Source organism: Argopecten irradians, chromosome 4 (genome assembly GCF_041381155.1).
Source record: "Argopecten irradians isolate NY chromosome 4, Ai_NY, whole genome shotgun sequence".
NCBI lineage: Eukaryota > Metazoa > Mollusca > Bivalvia > Pectinida > Pectinidae > Argopecten > Argopecten irradians.
In genome coordinates, this window is record NC_091137.1 from 11,557,646 (window position 1) to 11,580,510 (window position 22,865).

General features: G+C 33.6%; 2 protein-coding genes across 2 annotated transcripts; one reads left to right on the plus strand and one right to left on the minus strand.

The window, feature by feature from the left end:
• Nucleotides 1-226: 226 nt before the first annotated feature.
• On the minus strand, nt 227-13,862 carry LOC138320606 (T-complex protein 1 subunit epsilon-like). The gene is made up of 11 exons (XM_069263701.1): nt 13,620-13,862; nt 11,701-11,926; nt 11,183-11,381; nt 9,944-10,136; nt 8,067-8,216; nt 6,826-6,945; nt 6,395-6,580; nt 5,848-5,985; nt 3,181-3,361; nt 2,680-2,816; nt 227-698 (listed from the first exon to the last, which is right to left on the minus strand). Exons 1-11 carry the CDS (start codon nt 13,716-13,718, stop codon nt 693-695), a joined length of 1,635 nt encoding a protein of 544 aa, XP_069119802.1. The 5' UTR covers nt 13,719-13,862; the 3' UTR covers nt 227-692.
• A 230-nt stretch (nt 13,863-14,092) lies between these two features.
• Nucleotides 14,093-22,093, plus strand: LOC138320607 (sperm microtubule inner protein 11-like). The gene is made up of 3 exons (XM_069263702.1): nt 14,093-14,464; nt 19,810-19,945; nt 20,469-22,093. Exons 1-3 carry the CDS (start codon nt 14,215-14,217, stop codon nt 20,515-20,517), a joined length of 435 nt encoding a protein of 144 aa, XP_069119803.1. The 5' UTR covers nt 14,093-14,214; the 3' UTR covers nt 20,518-22,093.
• Nucleotides 22,094-22,865: the final 772 nt, after the last annotated feature.

Consider the following 22,865-nt stretch of genomic DNA (forward strand, 5'->3'; position numbering starts at 1 on the left):
AACTAATCAATCAATGATAGTTAGTGTATTATGTTGCCAAACCTTATGCTTAAAATTCCAATATGCTTTGCCAATGTTAAACAACAAAACCAAACTAGAAGTCAGTCAGTGTCAGTGATTTTATAAATTTCACTTTTTAATCTGTGAAGATTCCATTTTGACCCATTTCGGCCCCACCCCTCTGGTCCCTTAATTGACCATATATGGGACAAAACACAAACAAATATTTTTCGTTTTAATTTTTTTTTTTTATAAATCACTCAAATATTATTGCGCTTTCTCACAGACACAATACACTTACAAACATTAAATATAAAAGGTAAATAAACAGCGAAGCTTTCTGTTACATCATGAACACAGCACTTTGTATTTAGCTCAGTGTTTATTGTAACTCCCAGAGGATGCCAAAACTGACAGTAACAATATTTTCATAATTTGTTCATTAGCAATATCATTTATCCTGGTAATTTATCATGGATTTTTTTAGTTGTAAATGATGATGAACAGGACGACACTTCTATTGCAGTTTTGTGCTGCAACAGCAATCACAGATCCAGGGAGAAAGAAATGGTATCCTTTCATACTCCATTTGAGTCAACACATCGGAGACAGCTGCCCACCTTCACACCTCCAAATGTCTTTCATTCCATGAATTTTTTTATAAATATTTATTAATCCTAATTCCAAAATCCTCACATCTGAAAAATATTATGGCAAAGAATTAAAAACAGATGTACAGGTGATGAAATCAATCAAATCAATAAAAGTATTTATCTTCTCTAATGGTAACACATTGTATTTTTCTGTTAAAATACAACTTCCAGTTTAATAAGCCTCAGTCCTATCATTAATAATCATTGTAATTCATGATTATGATGTCGACTTGTGTTTTTCATCATAGGCTTATTGATTCAAAAATAATTTTTTATCAGCATACGTTCCAAAAAGTCAGCGGAGGAATTTATCTATTTACATATATATACATACATTATACTTTTAAACCATCGATTATTCATTAATTTAAAGTTAACCTTTCGAGTGTTTACATTTGGTTTGTTCTGTTATCAGAATATTGGATTCTTCATTTAGATATCATCAAAGTTTTCATATACTAGAAAGTTTATTATACATGATATAATGCCTATCAGTAAAAGAACTAGAACACTGACACGTCAGAAAGGGCCCCGCTATGTGTCTGACGTGCTTAAGTGGAAAAGTAGTATTTTGACAACGAATTCTTCCGTGTTAGCTATATGTTGCTAATAAATAATTAATGTCAACATTAATTGGGAAACCGATGATGGTACATTATTATAATTCTTTGGAAAAAGTCTTCCAAGTATTTAACTTGAATCCTGATTCCAAGCTAACATTACATTAAGAGCATACAATTAACTCAAATAAATTTGACCTTGACCTTTGACTTAGTAACCTTGGCCCATGACCTTACCTTTGGATAGTCAACTCCTTGTTTAATTCTGAACAACTTTGCATCATAATGTTATAACAAAATGTTTATCAGTTAAGAGCAACAACATTGTGATTTTTTTTAAATGTTAAAATCCAAGATGGCCGATTTTTTAATTTAATTTCAGCCTGAAAAATTACCAAGCAGATCTAGGATGGATGGGGAATCATCATGTAAAATATGGGGAAAATACTCCACTCCCTTCCATCATTAATGTGCAAAAGAAAAAAAACGGACAGACGGACGGACGGACAACCTGATTACTATAGGTTGCGGGGCCCTAATTATTGTCTATTATCATAACTTTTTTGTAGAATTATAAGAGCTACTTTGTGTCTATTTGTGAATAATGAGGACTAAATACTACCTCACTTTGTGTAAACAGAAGTGTCTAGTTTTGAAACATATGGAGAAAGGAATAATTAATACATTGTAATGAATGGTATCCAGTTTCATGGAAGACATTTGTTCATATTCTATAGTTAAAATACAGCTTCCAATACCAAATCTATAAGCCTCAGTCCTATCATTAATAATCATTGTAATTCATGATTATGATGTCGACTTGTGGTTTTCATCATAGGCTTATTGATTCAAACATGGTTAAATAATTCATTTATTATTAATTATTCATTAATTTAATGCTTAAATGAATCAAAACTATTGTATACTAGTATGTTACAGAATTTAAAAGTGTGTACATCATATGAGCAAAATATCTTCCCAAGATGGTAAACGAAACCAAATTCAGGACGAACCATCGCTTCACGTGTAGTGATACACAAATGAACTTTAAATTCTAATAAATTAGACTATACAGGCACAGGGCATAAACAAATATAACACAACTGACATTTTGAAAGCCGACAGCGAAAATATCCAGGTTTAAGTTTTATTAGCAGTGAGAAACGACAATTTAAGGTAATGAAAGACTTTCTGATAATTAACCCTCTAGGTGACAATCCTAAAATGGCAATGCTGTCTCCAGTATAATTAGATGAGAGAACTTGTAACACCCATATCAAAGAGACACACAGACATACACTGTGGGACCATGGTTCAGGGTGGCAGCTTTATCTAGCACAGTGTCTGATCTGTGTAAGAGATTGAAACTCCAAACAGAAATTCGCTGTGCCTTCCCATGCCAGGATAACCCTGCATCTTTATATGGAGGTATAAACAAACCATTAAAGTCAATCTTGAGTACTTACCATGCCAGGGTAACCTTGCATCTTTTCTCCTCCTCGAACATCGTCAATCTTAAGTATCATTTTAGTTAGTTGTACAGCCAACATAATCTGGGCCCTCTTGGATGATAATGTTTCTATGACATGTTGATCTTTCATATCTGTAAAGCCAGAACAACAATTAAAGCAACGAATACACAACCACAAGTTCTAAAATATTAGACTTGAGAACAGCAAGCTTCAGTCCTATCATTAATAATCATTGTAATTCATGATTATGGTGTCGACAAAGGTTTTTCATCATTAGTTTGCAATTTTATGAACAAAAATTAGATATCTTTAAATTTAATGCAGCAAAATATTTTTAGTGAACAAAAAATAACAACAGTATTAAATTCAGTAAAATTCAACATTTCTGTTGATATCTTTAACAATTTTTGATGCAAAAGACTTACAGATAAACTATCTTTAATTCATTTGATACCCAATTAAAAAGTTTTCAAGTTGACATATGCTACTACTTACCATTTGTATCTTTAAATAAGCAATCAATTCCTAATCGTGGATTTTTCTCTTTGAGCTGGCGAGATTTGATGTCTGCTAATGTGTGAATTGGGGATGAACCACTGTTTTCAGCCAATGCAAGTGGAATACTCTCTAAAGCCTCAGCAAAGGACCTCATAGCATACTGCTCTAGTGTAGATACCTGTTAAACAGCAAAATGAAAACATTCAACACATCTGGTATATACATTAACATATGTGTATGTAAAGAATGGATATAATTTTTATCTAAAACTTTCAGCAGATGGAGGCGTTTGTAGCACCCATATCAAAGAGACACACAGAATTACACTGTGGGACCATGGTTCAGGATGACAGTTTCTCTAGCACAGTGGCATATCTGTATAGGAGATGGAAACTCAAAACAGAAATTTGTAGTGCAAAGTCAGCATTCAAATAAATGTCAAAGTTAATTTCTGATTAGTTTTTAGAAGTGAAGTCTGCAGTTTGCAAGAATGGATTCACGGTTTTTTCCACAAATATTGTATAACTGAGGATTTATCTTTCGCAACACCCACCATTCATTAACAGTTCATTAGACTTATAATTCTGGAACAGAATTCTTTCAAAGCTAATTTTCAGTAATTTGATGAAGTGTTTACTAAGAAGGTTTACACCAACCCGTGTCAGCAATGACTGAGAATTCCTATATACTAAATATTGTAAGTAATAAATTTCATTACATTTAAAGAAAAGTAAGAACCATCAACTACCAAGTATAAGCCTCAGTCCTATCATTTAATATCAATAAATTTCATTATTATAATGTCGACATAGGTTTTTTCATCATTGGCTTTTCTTTTCATAAGAATGCATTCTTGCAATGTAAATCATTACATTTAGAAAATCTTTATATCACAAATAATTCAAAACTCTCTCAAATGGATGTTCTCATGAAATCCAATAGGTCATATATAGCTGAAATGTACAATTTTTACTATTGAGAAAATAGGTCAATATGTCACCAATAAGTCCTAGTAGATAAAAGATGCATGAACAGACCTGACAAGAAGTGGCATGAAAACTGTTTCTGCAATTAAGCTCCTGTTATATGTAATGTTTTTCCCCACAATACACGATGTTAACAATTGTGTTAACAATTGTTAACTCCAAATGTATAACTTACAAGTTCAAGATATTTTATGTTAGGGCATCAGATTTTAATCCTTCTCAAGATTAGATAATTTCAAGCTTTTGTCGCACCCATATCAAAGAGACACACAGAATTACACTGAGGGACCATGGTTCAGGGTGGCAGCTTTATCTAGCACAGTGGCATATCTGTGTAGAGATGTAAACTCAAAACAGAAATTTGTAGTGCAAAGTTGTTATTTAAATAAATATCCTGATTAATTTCTGACTATTAAAAGTAAAATCTTCAGTTTACAAGTATTGATTTTCCCTCAATACATGACAAATATTGTATTGCTAAGCATTTATCTTTCTGTAACACTCACTGTTCATAAACAATTTATTAGACTTATAAGTCTGGAACAGAATTCATTCAAAATGAATGTTCAGTAATATTAAAAAGTGTTTATTATGAATGTTTACACTAACCTTTGTAATCAATCACTGAGAATTCCTATAACTGGAATACTAAATATTATAATAGTCAGAAGAATGTAAAAATTTCTGTAGTATAAAGTCTGAACCATTAACTACCCAGGAATAAGCCTCAGTCCTATCATTTAATATCAATGAAATTCATTATTATAATGTCGACATAGGTTTTTCATCATTGGCTTAACAATTCCTGTATTCTTTTCATAAGAATTTATTCTTCCAATATAATTCATTACATTTAGAAAATATATTTCAAAACTCTCTCAAATGGATGTTCTCATGAAATCCAACAGATCATATATAGCTGCAATGTACAATTTTTACTATTGAGAAAACAGGTCACTTATAAGAAGTCCTAAAAGATAAGAGATGTAAGATAAATGTTTCTTGTCTTCCAATCAAGCTCCTTATTTTAAATGTTTCTTTGTTTCTTGTCTTCCAATCAAGCTCCTTATTTTAAATGTTTCTTGTCTTCCAATCAAGCTCCTTATTTTAAATGTTTCTTGTCTTCCAATCAAGCTCCTTATTTTAAATGTTTCTTGTCTTCCAATCAAGCTCCTTAATTTAAATGTTTCTCGTCTTCCAGTCAAGCTCCTTATTTTAAATGTTTCTTGTCTTCCAATCAAGCTCCTTTTTTATGTAATGTCTTTTTCAACAATACATGATGTTAACAATTGTGAACACCTAATGTATAATTTACAAATTTGAAACATTTTATGTTTGGACATTTTTATCTAAAATTTTCAATCCTTCTCAAGATTAGATAATTTCAAGCTTTTGTAGCACCCATATCAAAGAGACACACAGAATTACACTGTGGGACCATGGTTCAGGGTGGCAGCTTTATCTAGCACAGTGGCATATCTGTGTAGAGATGTAAACTCAAAACAGAAATTTGTAGTGCAAAGTTGGCATTCAATTCAAATAAATTAGTATATCATAAGGTAATTTCTGAATATTGAAAGTGAAATCTTCAATTTACAGATCTGTGTTTGCTTTTTTTTCTCCAAACAGGAAAAAAATATTTGTGTCTATTTGTGTCATTCCTTTTTACCATACACACCTTATTGGCAGCTTCAGCTACTGCCAGTGAACACGAGATTTCAGGCGCTCCTCCACCATACACGATTCTGTCGTCTCTAACCAAGTTACGGATGACACATAGGGCATCATGGATACTCCTTTTACCCTCCTCAATAATCTGTAATCAGATATTTAACAATTATCAATATGAAACAACTTCTCTATTTTTTTTTATTTTTTTCCCAACATGCAGAGATAAAAAAAAATTGTCAAACATTTGTAGTGATTGGAAAAGTATTCTATAACTGAAGAGCATTGTTGACAATTTATTGCACCAAATTAATCGTCAAAAACTTTCTTTTAACATTTGGTCTAACAGCAACGAAGGTTGCTTCCAAGATTTTTTTAACCAAAAATAATTAGGTTTTACTAGATTTTCTTTCTTTTACTTTCCATCTAATGAATTAGATGATTTTTATGTTTGGGACTCGTTTACAAAATCTTTATGTCCTCAGTGGTGCAAGACATTTTTAAGGGAGCAGCCTTGATTTGATGAGGAGAAAATATTTCCTGTGAAAACTGCCTACCATTTTGTTACCACCGCGGATGAAGATTGTGACAGCTTTGGAGTTAGCACACTTTTCAATGACCAACATCCTGTCCTTTGTTGTACCAAAGTCTAACTCGCGTACAATGCCAGCCTGGCCAAGCTTTTCTTTTGTAAGCTCCTCAAATCGTGGGACTATTCTGCCACCTGTTGCTATGGCAATCAACTGTAATGATATAAGCAATATTGTTTCACAAAAGATATCAATATTTTTATCAGGAAAACACAAATTAGAAAGTGAAGCATTTGACATTGTTATCACAAATATTCATACACTAGAATGTAAAATTTCAAATAAATCCTATTTGAAGCCATATATGTTAAAACTTAAGAGAGTTGGTGACAATCACCATATAAAATAAGTAATCAAAACCTAAGACAAAGTTCAAACAAAGTATATCTCCATAATACCTCGATCTCTGGACCTCCAACCCAACGTACAGCTGGCAGTTTTCTCTGCAGCAGTAAATGGTTGGCTTCGTCATCAAATCCCCACTGACAAATTACAAGGTTAGCACCCGCATCCTTTACCTATAAAACATTTAATCAAGAATTAGATAAAATACTTGTCACTATCATATTAATAAAGTCTTAAAGGTAGGTTTCGCCCAACCAAATAAATATTTTTTGGTGAAATGCGATAAGCGGAAGAAAAGATGAAAAAACATGTTATTAAAATATCTCACTTTAATTTCTTTATGTGTTTGAAATTGAACAAATGCGTCTTGAATACAAAATTGAAGGAAATCCTTGATTTATTACGGTGTCCGTCAGACAAAATAATATGCAAATGAAGCTGCGACGGATTGTGTTGTCGAAGTTTGGCGCATGTGCATTGTCACGCACTAAAAGTAAACAAAATGGCTGAACGAAAGTGTGTGCGATGAAAAAAATATATCTGAATCGGCAACAAAGTGGAGGAAATTATAATGGATTCGGTAGCACCCTAGGATATATATAGAGAATTAAATTCAGAGATGGCATGTAGCAATAGAAGAAACAGAAGCCACATCTCAAGCGGAACTTGCCGGGATCTGTTGGGACTCGTGTAACGGCATTGCACGTGGCGAGTTAAATTTCAACACATATGCCAGCGCACAAACAGCCGCAGACTAACTACATGTATATTTGGTGTACAAAGTTAGCGAGCGTATGTAAGTAACATGAAGTGTTTTAGATTATTGGATATGTATAAACAGTCCCTCGCACTTCGATTTGTTGTTGTTGTTTTTTAACTAAACATGCCGTGGCAAGACTGTCACTTCTATCTGACATTTTGTTGCACGCTTCCGTTTGTTGCTGCGGCCTCGTTTTGGAAAAAATACGTCATGTTCTATGTAAAGCTTGACTTCGCTCTATTTTTAGAGGAGTATTTTCCTGGTCAAGCTAGGCAACTGACCACCCATATTGTTCGCTGTATGCATTGAAAATGATCTGAAGATTATATCTATGTATAGGATAAATTTCAATTTCATAGTCTTTATATTTCATTGGGCGAAACCTACCTTTAAGATATCCTCGAATAAAACCATAAAGAAATTTGAATACATCAAACTTTCAAATATTCACTCTACAAATATTCTACAAATACTAAGGAGGCTCCTTTGTTTTCAAACATTGTAAATAAATTCTGGAGTCATTTTGATACTGACCTGTTGGACCATGGTGTCAAACTTCTTGACTTCGTACTCTCGAAGCTTCTGGTAATCTTCTACAGATTTAATTTCCAGTCCATGTTTTGTCTTTGGTTTTGGGGGCTCAAATGGACATGTGAGAATGGCTAATTTTGCATCTGTAACTTCCTGAAGAAAACAAAATATCAATATATGTATATATATATGTAAAATGCAAAGCTTTACAATAACAAGGACAAGAACATGTTTGTAGCACCCATATCAAAGAGACACACAGATATACAGTACACTGTGGGACCATGGTTCAGAGTGGCAGCTTTATCTAGCACAGTGTCTGATCTGTGTAAGAGATTGAAACTCTTAACAGAAATTCGCTGTGCTCATCAAGGTCTGTTTTTCTAAATTGTCTTTTTAATAGGACGTGTCCCGATTTCAGTCTGTTTTTGCCAATGTCTGCAACTCTTTTAAAAGACTTTGCGTTCGATCTCACTCTAAAAATGGCGACCATGACAGGTGATTTGACTGGCCGACTTACGAACGAATAACGGTAATCAAGCATGTCCATTATTTGAAGGCAATCTCTAGCCTAATAAATTAACACATCATTTGCCTTATATCTTAAGACCTGGCCAGTGTGAGTTTTGACACGTGGCCCACATAGTTTGCATCTGCAAACATGTTTTGACTGCATGACTTAGTAACAGCTAGCTAGGTGACGATTCGTCTGCTATTCGGTCAAATTAACATCGGTAGTAAATTACACATTTTACTGAGATCCAAACTTAGTGTTACTTTCTACGACAATATAACATACATTTGCCTTCATTTTTGTGTTGATAGGTCATATGTATGTTTGCGTTTCATGAGAAAATCATAAATAATAAATGGTCAGTTCCATACAATATTATTTGACAACTAAGAAAGAATGTACATGTCAGATGAGGTTATATTGGTTTAAAATATTTTCCATTAATGCTAATCCCTGATTGTTTCTATTAGTTTGTTGGTTTTTGCTGATAGCTCTGTCAACAGCAAATTAATTATTGAAATTATTGACAAAAAGTTAAACTTTCTTGACTATTTCCTTTTAGGTATTAAACATTGCAATTCAATGTTAAAATTGTAAAGATTTGTCTTAAAATTGAAATACATGTATGCCATGCATTGAAAGCATTTTGTGTAATAGCATATGTTCAATAGCTGCACAAATACCTTAACATTAGACTTCTTTTCTTTTTTTTTACATCTTTGATACAGTTATGAATGTTGAAAACACTGAAGAAAACGGCAAAACTCATATTTTAACATAAAAACCTTGTTATTGATAGTAATTGTTATTTCAAGAAATAAACATAAAAGTCTAATAAAAAAAAACACTGTGAAAATATTCGCTCACTCCAATTTTTCCCGCTTTCAAAATATTTTTAGAATTAAAAAAATTTCGCTCGCTCGCTCGCTCCTATTTTAAAATCCCAAAATCCGAAGAACAAGAAATCAAATTGGAATGGCCTAATAATGATTCTTTGATAAAAATTAAAACTTGAATTATTTCTTATAGTAAACTCGGGGCATCCAGTAGTCAAAGGACAAATATCTTATAATTAAATATGGATTTAATAAAATTAACATAGAAATATATCATCTTTCATCGCAGGGTTTCAGAAGGAGGAGGGCATGTCATCCATATCCTTCATACATTGATATCTTTATAATGTTTTGACCCTCGAGGTTTCCGAGAAATGGTTATTCGACTTCTGAAACTGCTTAAGACATGGATCAACTGGATGCCCTGAAAATGAAGCTATATTTTCCACATTTCTAACAATTTATCCAATAGTATCAAAAGTGGAAAGTATTAAGTTCAAAATATCAAGTAGGATTTAATTATGTAATACCTTTGGCATCTGTGGATGACTGAAATCTTTATCCACAATGACTCCTTTAACCAGCATAGTGTCTTCCATCTTGCCACCAACTTTTCCTTCTACCTTGATCAGCTCAAAATTGACATCTTTCTTTTCAAAATCAGCCACTGACAAGATTGCATCTACAGCAATTTCTGCCATCTGTCTGTGGCATCTGTTGACTCTGGGGTATGAATTAAGTTTTCTGATGATGTACACATTTTTATATCGATACAAAGAGAACTTGATAAAGTTCTAAATGAGGAGTGTCTAGACTACCATTCACAATCATATATACCATATTTTCTCCAATGAGGGTGCCAGGCGCGGGTAAATGGCCGAGGAGGGCGCCATTATTTGAGACCATTTTTAGTTTTTTTTTTTTCTGAAACAGACTATAGTCATCTTGCTTTTAGTTTTCGTATTTTTCTGAAACTTACTATAACCAATTTAGGTATTGAAGTCAAGTAAGTATTGAAATTACATAACAATGAAGAAATGTATGTAACAGAAGTATGAAACATTGGTTAAATATGTCTGTTTCACAGATTTTTTGCATTTCATGCTAGCCTGTTTGTTTACCATGCGTACACAAAATGGCGGACGGTGCTTTCGATCGCTATTTTCGTTTTGTGGCGTTGGGAAATATCTACAAGAGCACACAATAAAATGCTTAGAAATGATAATATTCCCGTTATTTAGGAACCTTTATCATAGATATACAGTAAGTATTCATAAAACCTGTATAGACATCATTAAAATGTTGTTGCCAGTTAGTCATCAATCTCATCATCTCTACACGTGTGTGGGACATTCAAGTGACATGTTTTGAACATGGCGTTCTCGCTGTTTCTATGTGCAAATACTTGGCAAAGATGTCCTAAGTTGCCCAATGCAATAAATTTGGTGTTTATACAAGCTGATTGGATATCTGTTAAGCATCAGAGTGATGTAAAACTGTATTTCATTAGCGTCTGCAAAGACAAATCGTGACAATCTGGCACAAAAATTGTATTTTTTCCAGCAAAAAACCTGGGGGCGACCTTATAAGAGGAGGCGCCCTTAATAGGGAAAATATGGTATGCATTATTCATCGATGTAAAATTATTTTTCATGAAAACATTAACCATTACCTTAACAACAACTCTTTAAATCCAGTAGCAACAATTTCTTTACAAAATAATAAGAAAAAAAAATCACTTCCCAGTCCTGTAATATTTATAAGCTTACATTTTTGAACCAAGAGTTGTCATTGCCAATTGAATAAGTGGCTCTTTATTTTTAGGATCAGCCTTGAATTGTTCACTGATTGTACCAAGATGTTCAAAAGCAACCTTGGCAGCCATTTCATAACCATCTGCGATTCGAATAGGGTGGATTCCTCTGTCCAGCAACTTTTCAGCATGTTCAAGTAATGCTCCAGCAAGCACTGAAATGTACACAAACATCAACCTTACAAAAGATTACTAAACAATGCAGTGAAGAATGCGCTATAAAACATAATTTGTTTTTGTCTTTTAACATAAATTTAAATTTTTGCCCTAATTGTGTGAACCATATAAATGAAATCAAAACAGAAATGAAATATATGACATAAAATCGAACTTCCTTCACTCAGTAGATCTAGATATATAGCTGAGACAAAAGTGAAGTTGGGAACAATACTACAAAAGTAACAAAACAAGTAAGTACTGTTACTTCCAACTACTACCACGTACATATCTGACAAAGCAGAGTCAGAATCTTACCTACAACCCCTGTGGTACCATCTCCTATCTCATCATCTTGGGATTGTGACAGCTGAACCATCAGCTTTGCTATCTGGTGGTCCACATCCATCTGTTTTAAGATTGTAGCGCCATCATTTGTGATTGTCACATCTCCGTCAGGTCCAACCATCATTTTATCTAACCCCTTTGGACCCAGAGAAGATTTCAATACTCCAGCAACAGTTTTTGCAGCCAGAATATGTGACTGAAAATAAGAATTAAATCAAATTAAAATTTATGTGAGATAGCATGTGAAGTCTCATGAATGAAAGATTACCATAAATTAGGATAAAATTATCAATTAATAAATTGCTTTTTTTAAGATAGTATTATTACATGTTGTAGCACTGGGTCATCTTGTAAGTTGTTTCCCATTACTGTCCTAATTATCACATGTTAGTTGACGAACACTACACCAGACAGCAAAACAGCGAAATGAAACTTAATTGTTAATATAGGTTACACACGGATTGCAATCTTGCATTTGTTACATGTTGTAACCTTGTTTAAGTCCATCGATATAAATATCTTTATTGTATTTTAGTACACATACTGGGCCTTTCATGTTGGGGACATGTAAATTTATTGCTATTGTAGTGATATATAGCTATACAAAACTGATGGTTAACAACATTTTTGAAGATTAAAATGCTTCCGCTCAAAACCAACTCCTGAAACTTGTAGTGGTTGTTTATAACGATCATTCAAACATATTTAAAGCCGTTTTTATAAGGTATAATTAACTACTGCTCTATTGTTTCGAATGAATAGTGGTTGCATACTGTTCAAATGAACCATATACACATTCCCTTAAAGTTTCAGGCATCAATTTTGAGCGCAAGCATCTTTATCTCCAGAAATGTTTTTCACTAGTTTTGTATGGCTATAAAATAGCTATCATAGTTATATATCCCTATGATAGCAATAAATCTACATATGCCCAACCTGTCTTTAACCTGTTTGAGTAATCAATAAGTTAACCAATTGAGGAATTCTGTGGAAAAAAAACTCAATGTTGTTTCAAAAATTATTATCAAAAAAGGGCATCATAATTTTTAGAAAGCCTTACAACTGATCTAAGACTCTATGTTTCTGTGGGTGAAATATAAAATTCTATTCATTGACTGCAGTGTATAGCCATCAGGAAAATTCAGTACAAATGTCATGGTTTTCCCTGCTTTCTATTTTAGTTTGTAACTTCTGAGACAATGAAGTTTGTCCCATTTGACTAATAAGAACTAAATTATGTTAGTTATGGTGCCATGTCAAAATTATTACACCTTTTTTTGATGAAAAAAAAATAAAACAAATTCATGCATTTTCTTACACAGAATTCCTCATTTGGATAACTTATTGATTACTCAAACCGGTAACTGTTACTCAAATGGGTAACTGTTCCCCATATGCAGGGTTGTGCCCAACATGTTTATGTTAAAACACATGCTCGAACAGCACCTAACCCCACCCCGACTTCATTTTCAGCACTGAGGCTTGCATGTTCAACCTCGTTTGCCTAAAAATGTTTTGATACAGGGACTTGTCAAAACATGACAAGCGAAGTAACTCAATGAATTGGTTACTTGCATCAAATTTGCATTCTAGACATAAATAAATGAATTATTAAATGAACGAAACAGGTTTATAGGCAAAAACAGTCACTGGTTTATGCTAGAATATTCTAGAATGTACCTCGGTAGAAATTATGATACCGGTTCCAGAACCATCTACGAATATATAGCCTTGGTACTATGTAGTATTGTGAATACTTGCAATACCGTGCAATTAACTCGATTATTTTCATATACATTTTCTGCGACAGTTTATCGCATTCTGTTATAAAAAAATATGTTAAATCTATAATATAGAGATAAACGTGATTGTCATGCTGTTTTGTTTACCTTGTGGGCCTCAATTCCAGTCAGTCTCGTTTTTCTGTCTTGATCGCGGATAATGATAAATGGCCTGCCATACTCGTCAAATGCTAAGGATCCGGCCATTCCGCTGTCGTATTTAGGGGGATTTTTTTATCCCGAAATAACGCAGATTACAGTGGATTTAGAAAGCACCCCAACAACCATCGACAAGACAAGAATAAATGTCGACAGTATTCCCGTTCCTTGTGAGAAAATGCGAGACTTCGTTTGCGGGCATTGTACAAAATTAGGAATAAATTACTGATGAAACAATTCGTTTTATTCATTACCTTTTTTGTGTATTAGATTGTGTTTTTCTCATCTAAATATCTATTTAATATACTATAAAAAAAATTTATTTACTGATTTTGATTCTTGAGCATAAAATAAATCAAATTATACTGGCTTCATATCAAGGCGTTTCGTTATTAATTTTGCAATCATATATTAAAATATGTTAGTTCTAACCGGATGTAAACAAAAAGTGGCCTAGCAACTCAAGCTTAGCAGACAGCCGTGAGTGTTCCAATGGCATTTTAGTTTTGTTTCCCGAAGTTTAACATACAGTGGAATTTAAGCAATGGCATTCTTTGGACTCAGCCAGTTGGGTTATCAAAATACCATAAGAGAGGGGTCTGCGCGAGCTAAAGCCGACCCACAAAGGGCCAAAACTCAACTTGGTTTCGTTGCACTCCCCCCACTGCAAGACAAGAATCCACCACGACGATCAATCGTTCCAATAAATCAAGTGTCTGGGTATGGTCCTGGACCAGTGGGATCGTATGTTGAACACACGAGAATGAGAACAAAACACATCAGAAATCCAAAAGGTAAGCATATGTCTTTTGAATATTTGTTTTTTATTGTTGTATACTATGTGCAAATTATGCACTATTCAAACGACGATTACAGTAGGCCTACTGAACAGTATACTCCAAAATCAACTCTAATGGTGAAAGACAAAACTTGCAGTACAACATAGAACAAATGTGTATGCGGATACAGACCTGGCTCATGCAACTAAACACATCCAAGTGTAAATACCTGGAGATTGGCAGATCTCAGAGAATCCATGTTTATACTATAAGGCAAGATGGCATCACAACACCAGCACAAAAAGTGGAGTCAGAAAAGAACTTAAGAGTGAACAGTGACCAAAACCTGCAATTCTCAATTCATGCCAACTTGTCAAGCTCAAAGGCCAACAAAATCATCGGTTTAATGTTTAGGTCTTTCTCATATATGAGCCCTCAAATGTTCCTGGCACTTGACAAATCCCTTATTTGTCTAATTGTAGAATATGCAACACCAGTATCCTCATCACACCTGATCAAAGACATGATCATCATTGAAAACGTACAAAGACAAGCAACAAAAAGGGTACCGTGTTTAAAACATCTTCCACACCAAGATCGCCTAAAGAGCCTGAGTCTACCAACACTTCAATATGGTAGAGAACGGACAGATATCATCCAAACTTATAAAATTCTAAATCATTTGGATATATGTACTGAACGTTGACTCACTATTTGATGAAATTGGATGAAATTCAACTTGGGAGCACTCCAGAAAACTCTATAAGACTGAGAAAATTGGGCCACTTCTTCAGCAACAGAGTTATCAACATCTGGAATTCTCTACCAGAGGAAGTGGTGTCTTCACCATCTCTAAACACCTTCAAGTCAAGACTCAATGTGTACTGGAAAAACCAACCCAGCAAAATTTCAGCCATCTTTCTGACAAATCTGAAAAAAGATACTCACAGGAATGGACAGTAAGTCCCTGTGATATTCTAAATCAATGGAAACCTTTTAACCTGTGAATTTATTTTATCGGTATCTGGTACTTATATATGTGTCAGTATCTTCAATATTACGAGGATAAGTAACAATTTGTATATATATCTCCTGTTCCATTTCCACAATTCCACAAGCTAGTCTCAGCTTACAAATGGTGTCAATTGAGCGAACATCATTTTTTTAATAATTAATTAGGCTAAGCAGTAATGTATGTAGGTAGCATTATCATTCATCCAAAAACAACTTGTAAAAATTATGCATTTAATGGAAAAAAATTAATGTAGCAGGTGGACTTTGTTGAAAAACAACATACCCGCTGGGTTCAGATTCATATGTTGATTCCATTTTAAAACAATATGTGAAAATATATATATATAAAAAACAATCTGAATATTCAATTTTTAAACAAACATCATTCATTCAACATCGAATCATGTGCAAGTAACACTTTACATTTCACACATTACTGAAAACTTATTATTGCAGAAATAAATAAAAGTAAAAGCACACACTTACAATTATTATGTATATAAGTGTATTAAAATGTAGACTACAATGTCTACTCCACATTCTATATTCATGCACGAAACACCCAATCATATAGCCACAGATTGAACTGCAATAGAAAAGAACACACAGTCCTTACTTCATTTCAGATATCTAACTTATACATTTTACATACTTTACAATTACAATCAGATCACATGTATACAATACATGTAAATTTATCCATATTTATTTCATATTTTTAAAATATCCAAATTATAATAATCACGTTCAAACCATTTTCATACTTGGAGAATATATTAACCAAGATAATTTCTGGATTGATCACAAGAAACATCCAACACTGAACAGGGATGAAACTCAAATCTCCCAAAATACAAAAAGATACATACTTAATACGTATAACTGGAACTACCAACCAATCAAACAACTTCCTCATTGTCCATGACAAAAGTCCGTCAGTGAACACTACTAATGGGTATGCAAACATATACGTACATACACATATAGACAGTGCTTGCGAATATATATACGATATATTATGCACGCAGGTAAAACAAGGCACGGCACAGATACAAATTGATATTACTATAAACTACAAATTATACATATGTTAATATCAAAACATCTTTCAAATACACTTTCATACCACGTTTATTTATTACATAAATTAGTGACAAATTACCATAAAATATGACCCTATTACATACTCCCCCATGTTTGAAAAAGACGTCCTTGTCTTTTGATATGTATTTGATATATAGCAAGAAATACAAACACATGTTGAAGTTTAAAATCTAAAATGAATACTCCAAATATCAACATGACAATACTGCCATGAAAATGTTCTACAACACAAGTTTCAATAAAAGCTAAATATAAAAACAAAAACAACAAAAAAACCCACAAAAATTTAAGACAAACCATCCCCATACACAACATTCCCAAGTGCGTCAGATGCCCGATCCTGCAAGAGTATCCCTTGGTCTACAAGTCCATGTAAATACTCTGCGCATGACATCCAGTCAGTTGAGACTCTCCAGACTGCTGCCACACAGGAGGGTGCCGTACTCTAGTTGATCTTCTAGGAGCTGGCATAGGAGCTGGCATAGGAGCTAGCTGCAATATTGTAGCTCAAAAGACTTTTAGACAGAAAATGGTCGTCTTTAGAGCTACAATTGGTGCCTATTACTACGAATGGAGCAAAGTAATGATTATGCAAACCGGTATAAAACGTTTGTTTGCATTTTATCGTACTTGTTCGATATCGCTAAACTACTAGGCAATACAACTGAACCACTTAAATTATCAAATTCTCATCGAGGCATTATTTTTTTTACATAATACATATGAATGTCTTTCTGAAGGGAATTTATAAGGCAAGTCTATAAATTGTGAATTTGACGTCGCGTGACGGTACGGTAGATATTAAGAATAGTAGTTATGTTCGTTTTGGACAAAATAATATATAAATAGTTTCTGAGCCCATGACAATGTCCTGTCACGTCCAGGGTGTCCAACGGAGTTGTGAAGGTCATATGGTGCGTGTTTCCGATACGCAGGCGGTAACACCACCTGTTTTCTTGTAGCACCATCTTCAGTCACATCCCGATACAAAATACCTCCCGCAACCCTCAAACGATCGAAGTAACGCAAAATAAATGTCTCTTGTCAAGTTTCAAATGACTGAAAACGCAGGACATCATATGGCGTAGTACAGGATTCTACCTTGAGCTTTTCTCCAGTCTCTGACAGACATATCTAGCAGATCCTGACCAGAATCATAAGAGTTGTCATCGAGTACTAGCTGCATCGACACGGTCTCAATCCAAGACAATGGGTTATGCCTTCACCGAGTTAAACGAGATAGCACTCCCATATGTAGTTGGATGATTGTCTGACTCCATACTGGAAGGTAATCTAGACATGACATCTACACCCGTGTTGGTTTTTCCTGGCTTGTCCAGTCGCAGACAACTTAGCAGTGGTCTAAACGTAGGTCAATGGGTTATTATCTGTCGTAACCGTAAACTTTCTCCTGTACAGGTAATCTGTAAACTTGTCTGTCACAGCCCACTTTCAAGCAATAAATTCCAACTTGTGTGCTGGATAATTTCTCTCTTATTTCGTCAACCCTCGACTGGTATATGAGATGAAACGTGGCTTACCGTTCTGTTGCTGGTACATAATCGCTCCAAGACCATGCCCGCTGGCATCTGCGTGTCCCTCAAAGGGTGAATCATATAATGGGTATCCGAGACCATGTGGTGATGACGAAATACTCTTCAGAGTCTGAAAGGCTGTTTCCTGCTCCTTACCCCATTTCCACGTTGGTAAACCAGCGTTGTCCTTCTTGGAGTGTCCTTTCTTCTTTGTAGGAGGTAACAACTCGTTAAGTAAAGTGGTTTCACGAACCTGAGAAGCCTTCCACAAACTTACGGTAGTAACCACAGAACCCCAGTAAATTTCTGACATCATCCGGACGAGTTGGTTTGGGCCAATCAACAATCTTCTGTACTTTATCTGGGTCTGCCTCAGTCCAATCCTTCGAAACCACAAACCCAAGAAACTTCACCTTCTTCTTAAAGTAGAATCACTTCTGTGGAGCCAGCTTCAAATGGTGGCACCTGATCCTCTCAAAAACCTGTTGTAATCTCTCCGTATGCTCCTCAAATGTCTCGGAGAACACAATGATGTCAACAATGTAAACAAAACAGATAATGGTGTTCAACTCTCCAATGCACTCCTCCATCAATCTCTGGTATGTTGCCAGAGCATTGACATGTCCAATAGGCATCATATTAAATTCATATAATTCTAAATGTCTAATAGTGAATGCAGACATAGCTTTATGTTTCTCCTGAAGTTCAACTTGGCGATATTTGTAAAATCACCAAACTCGAAGCTTTCAAAACAGCCCTCACAAACCTACCATTAATTTCATTTTTTAAATCTGTCTTAAACTTAATCCTTGGTATTTAGCACATCCACTAATGGCATAATCTTCATCCTGTTGAAGGTGGTCATTATGAAGTAGAAGTAGAACAAGTACATGTACAATAGATATTTAAACAGATATCTTCAAAACAGGAGACCACTTTTGTTACGAGTATGTTATGCTCATACAACACCCTTTGACTATACCATAGCAAAACTAAATGCATTTCGGGAGAAAAAACATACTGGGACCCAGTTCGTCCAGATTTCCGAATGTCTGGAGCTGCTGACGAATATTTCATGATGGCGTTGTTTTGTTTATGTGGAATAATGTGTTTCATGAGATGCAAACAATTTAATTTTACTCAAATCGTGACTACTGTTCCTTCACGACTACTGGTAGGGTCCCAGTACAGAGACTAATTTTGAAAATTACACAGAGGGTGCACGTGTCTCCCAACTTCAAAGCTGTACAGTCAATCACTGTGCACCGTTATTCTCCATTCAACAGATCAAGTCACCCACTTTGATAACAAATCAACAAAGTTTGAATTAACATATTAACATTCAACATATAAATACAGTATCTAAAATGTAATATGTAAATAAATGGCAATATAAGATATGATATGTTCAAATAAATAATAAAGAATGTGGCAATATCACAAATAATAATTTAAAAAAAAACTGTGATAGTAACCCCTGGAATATCTACCTTGTTATTCTTTCTGGATAACCCAAGGCATACCGGTATCCATTTTTGTTGTGACTTTGTCGAAATGTTTATAGGCAATATATAATGTAGTATGCTTATCTTAGACCAATGAGATCTATTTTATGAACCAAACAGCAAGGTCAGTGTGATAATAGATTGAAACGAACACTTCTCAAATTTTCTGTTTGTTGAGTCTTACATATGTTTTATATTGTAGAGCCTATAGAATTATATCGTATCCCACTGACCACCTCCTCACAGTTGGGTTGGTGGAGAACTGATGAGCCCCTCAGAGAACGACAGCCATGGACTTATGTAAAGAGAAATGTCTCGGTTAATAGTGAGATGACAAGGTCTGTATAGTTAGACTCCAATATTGCTAGTTTTAATATAAAATCTAACACATGTGCATATAATGTGAATACCTTGATTATCGGTATCTTTATTTTTTACCTGTTGTGAGATTTATCAAGAAATCTCCAGAAATATGTAATAAGTGACAATAGCATCAATCTTATTCTAACTTTAGACAAAGATTGGAGGTATATGGGCCTCAATACTCAATTTGTAGAATTAGCGAAGTTCCAGGACAAACCGGTGTCATGCCAATCCACTGCAGATGATCATTTATCTTTTAAAATTTCTCAATGGCTTGTGTATTCTTATACCTTTTGATGTTGCTTCGTAGCCAGCTTCTACTTCAAAGAAACAACCTCCTGCAAATGACCATTGTATTGCTGTTCTTGTAATGATAAACCTTTTAAAAAATGTGATGTTTTCTGTCCTCACTTCTGCTAACTAAAATGAATTAGAATTTTCTTTTACCTTTTTTTTTTGTATTTTCACCCATATAATATGATTTTGTTTCCTTTGTAGATTTGTTAATGAGATGAGCCTTACCAACAGAGAGTTCACACTCTTCTAAATTCCTACTCTATCCTAATTTGTCCTGGAAAGTCATCATATAAAAATATAGTGAAAGTTAAACACGTAAATCCAGGAACCGTTACAGTATTCACCATTTGTGTTAAGGAGTGAAAGTCTAGGAGAATTGGTGAAAAGGAGTGTGTAAGAATGGTTGAAGAAGAAAAATAAAGTATTAATTTCTGATGCACTGATTAAACAACAAATCAGATCTTTAAAAATATCATTTTCATTATTTTATTTTAATTCTACAAGATTTAGAACCAGACGAAAAATGTTATTCTTCTCTAAACCTAGTTGAGATAAACATTTCCAATTTTATAAATCTGTTATCTTGAATGGAAGTTAAAAGGTTTGTGAAATAGAAATACACTGTACACTATGTACTCTAAAAATGGTAAAAAGTTACTTTTTTAATATCTTTTAACCTATGTGAAATACTAGGTTATATTTTTCTATGTGTCATATTCAGGCTTTAGATAGTTTGATGTAGTTTATAAATATTTACCTTTAAGTATTATGTTTAAGTAGTTTAGTAAATTTTCAATGGATACTTTTTATAATTTTGCACATGGAAAGGGGCCAATTTTTTGTGCGTAGTGTACACATTACTAACACGATATAAACAGTGTTGTCAGATTTACCTTTTTAGATGTTTTTATTAGCAGTAGAGGGAAATTTGTTTTATGTGGCCAAGCAGTACAGTTATAATGTACCAGTATATATATATAGAAAATTAATTAAAGTCCGTGTTTTATATTGAATATGTAAAGCAAATTGATCATGAGTTTGAATATGTTTTATGTACACAGTAAGGTGTAACTAATAGATGGCTAGTCTTTACTATTTGTTTGTTTTTGCTCAAAGAAAGTTTGTTTTTAATTTCAAATTTCTATATCTTTCTGAAAGATTATGATATAATGAGTTCCTGATTCAGGAGAACCCTTTTTATTTTCAGCTTTAATACCATATACCATTTCATATCATTGTTTTATTTATTCATTTTTCATATCTTAGAGAACATTTTACTATACAGTTATGTCTAGATATACTCAAAAGTTGTATCTATTTCTACATTAAAATTAAACTTATTAATATTTTACAAAAGTATCTTTCTAAAGGTTTTATTGTGATTTTAAGAGGAATTTCTAAACCATTCTTCATTATGCTAGCATAATTCATTTGGATGCAATAAAATGTTGATTTGCAATAAGAAAAATGTTTTAGTAGAGAGTGTAAATCGTTAATTCACTGGAACTTAATCAATATCAATTTGAAAAAAAACGTTGATTAATTTTCCTTTTAGGTTTACTGGTAATTTGAACTTAAAATTGAATAAATTTTACACACAATTCAATGATCGATGCAGCTGATTGTTCACTATGACATGTATCATTGTTGATATTTTTCATTTCTTTTGAGTAATGAATGTGTTTACAGTCTATGTCACTGATTCACTGTGGGACTTAATGTTTGGTAGACAAATGTTATATTTATATACCTTGCACTGATTGCAGTTAAGATTTGTAATGCAAACAGTATTCACCTGTTGAAATCAAAATATATAAACCAAAGTATATCGATTTTGTGTTATTTTTCGACTTATTTTCATAAACTGATTCGATCAGTTACTATACCAGTGTCATATTAATTGTCTTAATTTCAATGTTTCTAAAAATACAGTTGTTTTTGAAAATAAGGAATAATAGAGACATTAACATCCAACATGAATGATCCACGGTATGTCAAGCTAAGCTCTTTTCCTTCTTTCTATCTTCATTTAAAGTATGTGGTAAATCCTACAGTAAGTTTTTTTAATATTAAAGTATTGGTTCATACGTCATTCTTTGATATACAGGTATTGGTACTAGCATGCATTTACTACCTACAAATTCAATGATGTTGACGTCACAAGGAGCGTGGTTACATTGAAATAACAATGTTCAAAACATGGTCTGTGACTGTGCATTGGCAATACAAATATATTTGGCCACTGTGTGGATATAGGGAACATAGAAAGAAAAAAAACTTCCAATCGTCAAAATTCCAATATTTCTGCCATATTGGGTTTTCGTCGGCCATGTTGAAAAAAGAACCCTTCGGTTTTTCTGCCGTAATCAAATTGAAATAATTTCAATTTGGGACAAAGGAGCCATATATTTGTAATTTGTGAAAAAAAAACTATTCAATATTTTCTGTGAAAAAGCGGTAACACAGTGTCAAAATTTATGAAATCGGGTTCCAACAATGCCCTACAACCTATGTCCTAAATCTACAAACAAAATGCCACGTATTCTGAACCTGCTTGTCAAATGATAATGCAGTTTTGACAATCACTGTATAATCTCT